The 7378-nt window shown below is 40.9% G+C and overlaps 1 protein-coding gene across 1 annotated transcript; it reads left to right on the top strand.

Moving 5' to 3' along the window:
- The first annotated feature begins 1486 nt into the window (after window positions 1–1486).
- LOC142644069 (uncharacterized) lies at window positions 1487–3424 on the top strand. The gene is made up of 3 exons (XM_075818754.1): window positions 1487–1825; window positions 1889–2263; window positions 2366–3424. The coding sequence occupies exons 1-3, from the start codon at window positions 1487–1489 to the stop codon at window positions 3422–3424; spliced, it is 1773 nt and encodes a 590-aa protein (XP_075674869.1).
- The last annotated feature ends 3954 nt before the right edge of the window (window positions 3425–7378 follow it).

The raw sequence follows: 7378 nt of genomic DNA, 5'->3' as shown, positions 1-7378 counted from the left end.
TTTGTGAAAGGTGTTGAGGGGTTTTGAGATTTTTTTTTCCAGGTTAAGGGATTTTGTCTAGGTTTGGTTAAAGTCCTCAATGATAGGATGTCCATGGGTCGGTTCGGATCAAGTTTGTGCCAAATTCAGACATGACTCGATCACTTCAAGTCCCAAAGATCTGGACTCACAGCTGACTGGGAAGAGGAGTTGGTTTGAGTGAATCGAGTCTCCTCGGGTAATGGTCAGTTGACGATTAGAGTCGAACAAGAGAAACCTGGCCGATACTCACTAAAATTGGCCGAAATTTTGCCGGATCGAGCAAGATCTTGATGAGATTGGTTAGATCTCATCATATCTAACTAAAACTAATTGAAGAACGGCTCATACCAACAGAGAATAGCAAGATTCAGTGTGCGGACCGGTTGGGTCAATTGGAAACGGATTTCATGCTAAAACCTATCACTAACCGTCGGCATCTTTTTCTAAAGGCGGAGACCTGTCATTGACCGTCAAACGCATTGGGTTAACTGATTTTTAGGTTGGCTTGAATGGTTTGGGTAGGTGAGCCAGGTCCACAATTTGGTTGGACACCCTTACTCAACGTACATACTCTAGGTTTGGATTTTTCTAGGTTAAACTCTACAAAGAATTTTCTGTGTTGCTATGTTCCACAACCAAGAAAGTGCAAGTCTTTGATATCGAATTTTTTATTTCTAATTTGTTATTTATTTAGATCCTAATGTGACTTTTAAAAATAGCAATTAGAATATTTTTTATTATTATTTATGAACCAAAAATTTACGGTCATCACTATACACAAAGTCATTCACTCAGAGAAGACGTTACGCATTTATTACTATCATTGACGACAAAACGTAACTGATGGAGCAACAGTCATAGAATGAGTTGTGGCCTCCAGACAAAGATTTTGTAACGTACTAGCCGTTGAGCATAAATGTAGCACATCATTGCCCATTAATGAGACATACAATTATAATAGAGAAGATAACAAAAACTAAAGGTACACACAAATACTTTACGAAATCACTCTTCACTCATTTTCTCTCTAGAATCTTCCTCCCTTATTGACTTAAGCATTAGAGGCGGTTTGGCTGACGCCACACTGGCGTGTTACTCTTTCACCTCGTTCATTTTGCAGGTTTCTCTCCAACAGAGACGACCCCATTCACAGCATCGTCCGTCCGCTACGACGAGGAGCTTAACTATTGATTTTTTGCATCATTAGTTTGGCGTCATCTGTGGGAACGCTAATCATTCAAGCCATCTCTCCCCATGAAAAAAGAGTTCCTCAAAGTGCGAGATGGAAGCGGAAGCTGGACCTCAACCAGATGATGTGTAACAACAACAAATCCAAGCCCTCCTGGCAAATGTGGAAGAGCTGACAGGAGAAAACCAAAATGAAGAAGAATCAAATTCTCAAGCCAATAGGCGAGACAGAACTTCAGGAGAAGATTCCATTAAGGTGGAGAATGAACTTTGCAACATGAGAAATGAGGTGGACGAACTAAAAAGTGCTATGAAGGACAAAGGCAGAGAGAACTTGGATGGGATAATTCTAAGGACAGACTCACCATTCACTAATGAAGTGCTGAATCGCCCTCTCCCACCAAAATTATGTCTCCCACAATTGGAGTCATATGACGGTTCCAAGGATCCCTTGGATCACATCGAATCGTTCAAGACGTTGATGCTGTTGCAGATGACCCTAGATGAAGTGATGTGTAGGGCATTACCAACAACACTGAAGGGAGTAGCTAGAGAATGGATCAACAAGATACCCCCAGGAACCATTGCAGACTTTGAACAACTAAGCAAGGGCTTTGTTCGTCATTTCATTAAGGGGTAGAGACACAAAAAGCCAATTGGTCTTCTTCTCAACTTCCAGCAAGCAGAAGGAGAATCACCAAGGCAATACGTCACTCGGTTTAATAAGGAGCTACTGCAGGTAGATGAAGCTGAAGATCAAGTCCTCCTAACAACCTTCCAAGCAAAATTGCTACTAGGAGATTTATTCTTCTCAATCACTAAAAGTCCACCAAAAATAGTAGCGGAGTTGCTTTGTCAAGCTCAGAAGTACATGAATGTAGAGGATGTAGTGCTCGCAAAGGAGATGAAAGGGAAAAGGAAAAGAGACAAAGGAATAAACAACAATCGGGATAAGAAGAAGGAGACAAGAAGTAGTGGACAGACCATAGGGAAAAAGAAGGAGCTTTCGGATAGGAAACCCAAGTTCACTCTTTTAATAAAGCCAATTGAGCAGGTTCTTATGCAGATAAGAGATGATCCTTCCCCGCAATGGCCGAAGCCAATTAGTACTCCAATAGAAAGAAGAGACATGAGCAAGTACTATAGATTCCATTAGGACCACAGGCATCGTACTGATGAGTGTAGGCATTTGAAAGACCTAGTGGAGACTTTAATCTGGCAAGGGAAGTTGCAAAAATACATCAGAAAGACAGAGCCATACAAGTACCAACGGAAGGATGACCAGAACAGAACCTCGAAGATAGGGGATCCCAAACCCCTTGTAGAAGAAATAAAGACGATCTTGGGAGGAATAACAACAGGCGGAATGTTGAAATCCCCAAAAAAGGCACAGGGAAGGGTGATAAACAGTGTCCATTCACGGCTCCTTCCAATGAAGATGCCAAGGAATGGCGAACCCGATATTATCTTCGTAGAGAGAGACAGTCACAGCATTAGGCAATCCCATGATGATCCACTTGTAATCATGCTCAGAGTAGAGGAGTTCAACATCCACCAGGTGCTCATTGACAACGGAAGTTCAGTGGATATCGTCTACTTGTCTACGTTTCAACAAATGAAGCTAGAAAAGAAAAGGATCAGGCCTTTCACCTCACCTCTAGTAAGCTTCACAGGGGATAAATTCATCCCCAGAGGCATTGTCACTCTAATTGTGATTACAGGAACTTATCCGGCACAAGTCACCAAGGAAATTGATTTCCTCATAGTTGATTGCCCTTCAACATACAACATCATCTTGGGAAGACTTGCACTCAACAGACTAAGAGCAGCAATGTCAACATATTACTTGAAAGTGAAGTTTCCAACAGCCCATGGGGTAGGAGAAATCAGAGGAGACCAAGTTCTGGCAAGAGAGTGCTATCAAGCTACCTTAGCATCTAGAAAGAATTACACATGGGTGATCAATGAACCAGAGCCCATTCTCGAACCGTCAAAAACACCACAAGAAGTGGAGATTGTCTTAGGAGACTCGACGAAGATACTGAAGATTGGAACAACACCTCCAACCCCTGAGAAAGAGAAAATGATCTCCTTCTTAAGGGCAAACCAAGATGTTTTCGTTTGGAAACACAAAGATATGCCCAGGATTGATAGGAAGATCATACCACATCGTCTTAATGTTAACTCGAAATACAAACCCGTACAACAGAAGTAGAGAGTGTTTGCACCAGAACGCAACAAAGCTGTAAGTGAAGAAGTAGAGAAACTCCTAGAAGCTAATTTCATCAGGGAAGTCTTCTATCTAGATTGGCTCGCAAATGTGGTAATAGTAAAGAAGAGTAATGGCAAGTGGAGAATGTGCGTCGACTTCACAAACTTGAATAAGGCCTGCCCAAAGGATAGCTTCCCCTTGCCAAGGATTGACCAACTGGTAGACTCGACTGCTGGACACAAGCTTTTGAGTTTCATGGACGCATTTTCTAGATACAACCAGATTCTTATGAACGAAGACGATCAAGAGAAGACCTCGTTCGTTACCAACCAAGGGTTGTACTGTTACAAAATTATGCCCTTTGGACTGAAGAATGCAAGAGCCACCTACAAAAGATTGGTGAATTGCATATTCTCTCATCAAATTAGAAGGAATGTGGAGGCATACATAGACGATATGCTGGTGAAAAGCAAGGACGGAGCTAATCACTTGGACAATCTCAAAGAAACCTTCAGCACACTACGTAAGTACAATATGAAATTAAACCCTACAAAGTGTGTTTCCACTGTTGCTTTAGGAAAATTCTTGGGATTCATGGTGTCCCAACGAGGTATAGAGGCAAATCCGAACAAAGTAAAAGCAATAATTGAGGTCAAATCACCAAAGATGGTGAAGGAGGTGCAGAGCCTGACAGGAAAGGTTGCAACTCTAAACAGATTCATCTCTTGGGCAATAGACAAGTGCGTGCCATTCTTCAAGGTATTGAAAAGAGCATTTCGATGGACTGATGAATGCGAGGAAGTCGTTGCCAAGTTAAAGGAATACCCGATGAAGCCACCTCTGCTAAGCCCGTCAGTGATGGGAAAGAAGTTGTACCTCTACTTGAGAGTATCCAATACTGCAATAAGTTCGACACTGATCAGAGAAGAAGGGAATGTGTAGAAGCCCGTCTATTACACCAGCCAGGCATTTCAAGGTGTAGAGGCAAGTTACCCAAGGATGGAAAAGATAGCTTTCGAGTTGTTGGTCACCTCCAGAAAGCTCCGTCCTTATTTCTAAGCACACCCCATCATCGTCATGACGGATCAGCCCATAAGACATAAGATGAACAAGATGGATGCAACTGGACAACTAATTCAACGGGCAATTGATTTGGGCCAATTCAACATTGAATATCGGCTCCAAGCAGCAATCAAAGCCCAGGTGCTAGCAGACTTCATTGTGGAGTTCACTTACCCCTATAAGCAAGAAGAACCTCCTATGGAAACATGGACGGTCCAAACGGATGGGTTTGCAACAAGGAAAGTAGGAGGAGCAGGAGTAGTGCTCATATCTCCAGAACAAGAAACACTGAAGTATGCAGTCAGATTATAGTTCCCAGCAACAAATAACGAGGCAAAGTACGAAGCATTGCTAACAACGCTAAGTCTAGCAAAGGCTTGAGAAACAAAGAACCTTGTCCTCCAAGCTGATTCCTGACTGATAATTGGACAAGTGAAAGGAGATTATGAAGCCAAAGAAGGAAGGATGTAGAAGTATTTGAAGATCATCCAATGACTCTCACTTTACTTTGACAATATAGACTTTGTACAAATCCCTCGAGACAAAAATGCAGAAGCTGACTTTCTAGCAAGATTGGCCTCATCAGACAATTACAATGCGACCTTCGAACTTTGTGTAGAGATAAAAGGGCAGCCAAGCACAGAAGGTGAACAAGTTCCGAACATAAAAGAACAAGATGAGTGGATGACTCCCATTGTCCGTCACTTGAAAGAAAGATGGCTCCCTAAAGATAAAATGGAAACAAGAAATTTACAGATCAAAGTAGCTCGCTTCGAAATTATCGACGAAGTGTTGTACAGACGAGGATACTCACTCCCATATCTAAGATGCACCAGCTTAGAAGAAGCAGACTATGTGCTCCGCGAGATACATGAGGGAACTTACAAAAATCACGCTGGGGTAAGAACTTTAGCAGGAAAGGCGCTCAGAGTAGGATATTACTGGCCAACCCTACAAAAAGACGCATATAACATCATCAAGGCGTGTGACAAATGTCAACGCTTCGCAAATGTCTAGACGAGACCAAGAGAGATGATGACACCCATATCCTCACCTTGGCCCTTTGTCCAATGGGGAATTGATATCATGGGTCCATTCCCTCTAGGGAAGAAGCAACTCAAATTCCTGATTACCACAATCAATTATTTCACAAAATGGGTAGAAGCAGAGCTAGTGACGACTATAACAAAGGCTAAAGTCATAGTTTTGTGTGGAAAAACATCATCTGCAGGTTTGGTGTCCCACATGTCATAATATTAGACAACGTAAAGCAATTCGACAACCACAAGTTCCGAAGATTTTTCCAAGACTTAGGAGTCAAGGATCACTACTCTTCTCCAAGACACCCTCAAGCCAACAGCTAGATAGAAGTGACGAACAGAAGCTTGCTCAAAATTATCAAAACTTGGCTTGAGGGGGCAAAAAAAGCATGGTCTGAAGAACTACATAATGTCCTTTGGGCATATAGGATGACCACAAGAGTCCCAATAGGAAAAGCACCATTCAAACTGACGTTTGGCACGGAGGCCATCATACTAATGGAAGTAGGACTGACGAGCTTTCGAGTCAAAACATATGACGAGTAGAAGAATCAGTAGGAGCTTAACAGCAATCTGGACCTAATTGATGAAGCTAGAGAAAAAGCTATGAAGCGAATGGCCAAATACAAAGAAGCAATGGCTAGGTACTACAACAAAAAGGTCAAGGTGAGAAGGTTCAACACAGGAGACCTGGTCCTTAGGAAGGTGTCACAGGCAACAAAGGACTCATCCCAAGGAAAATTAGAGCCAGCTTGGGAAGGCCCCTACTAAGTAATTCGTAATTCCAGAGAAGGCTCCTACTACCTGAAGTCTTTAGACAGCCAAGAACTGCCTCGACCATGGAACATAGAACACTTGAAGAAATACTACCTGTAAGGAACGCTTTACATTTCAAGTTGCTCAATCTTCATATCAGTATGTATGACAACCATTACTTTCGTCATTCATAAGATCAATAATACATGAAAGCATTATCCATGCATATTTATCAATAATTATCCATGATATGTCAAATCAAAACATGTACAATACGTATTATCCATTATCTATCGCTATCAAAACGTGTTAGGAGTTGTCCTTGGGAGACGTCTCAAGGATATCCGTCATTAAAATTTCAAATTAAAAGTGATTCATGCACAACCAACGGCATCATAGCCATCAAAGTTGTTGACACACAACTACCAAAGTTGACTAAATTAGAGTTGTTCAAACACAACCAATATATCGTCATTCAAGACAAAATAAAAAATGGTTAACCCAAAAGACGCTCCAATACCACGACTCTGAGTCACAAGTAGAGGGAAACATCGTCATTCAAACATAACTCAACAAAAAGCTGTTTAAACACAGCTAAAAATACTAAGTTTTTTAAACACAACTAACATCATCATTCAAACACGACTCAACAAAAAGTTGTTTAAACACAGCTAAAAAATACTAAGTTTTTCAAACACAATTAACATTGTCATTCAAACATGACTCAACAAAAAAGCTATTTATATACAGCTAAAAAATACTAAGTTGTTCAAACATAACTAACATCATCATTCAAACATAACTCAACAAAAACTGTTTAAACACAGCTAAAAAATACTAAGTTATTCAAACACAACTAACATTGTCATTTAAACATGACTCAACAAAAAGCTGTTTAAACACAGCTAAAAAAAATTGCAAAGTTGTTCAAACACAACTAACATCGCCATCCAAACATGACTCAAGAAAAAACTGTTCAAACATAGCTAAAAAATACTAAGTTGTTCAAATACGACTAAGGTCGTCAATCAGATATGACTCAATAGAAAATCATTCCAACACTATCGGATGCAAAGAGCTGTTCATATACAAGCTACGT

Source organism: Castanea sativa, chromosome 7 (genome assembly GCF_040712315.1).
Source record: "Castanea sativa cultivar Marrone di Chiusa Pesio chromosome 7, ASM4071231v1".
NCBI classification, from domain to species: Eukaryota; Viridiplantae; Streptophyta; class Magnoliopsida; order Fagales; family Fagaceae; genus Castanea; species Castanea sativa.
Note: the sequence above shows the minus strand (reverse complement) of the source record. Positions and strands in the feature narration are given on the sequence as shown.

What these genes read in the sequence shown, in the direction of transcription:
- LOC142644069 (XM_075818754.1), top strand. Translation starts at nt 1,487, where the DNA reads ATGAGAAATGAGGTGGACGAACTAAAAAGTGCTATGAAGGACAAAGGC. An exon ending in AACAACTAAGCAAGGGCTTT is followed by an intron (nt 1,826 to 1,888) that starts GTTCGTCATTTC and finishes CTCAACTTCCAG; the next exon opens with CAAGCAGAAGGAGAATCACC. An exon ending in TAATAAAGCCAATTGAGCAG is followed by an intron (nt 2,264 to 2,365) that starts GTTCTTATGCAG and finishes AGATTCCATTAG; the next exon opens with GACCACAGGCATCGTACTGA.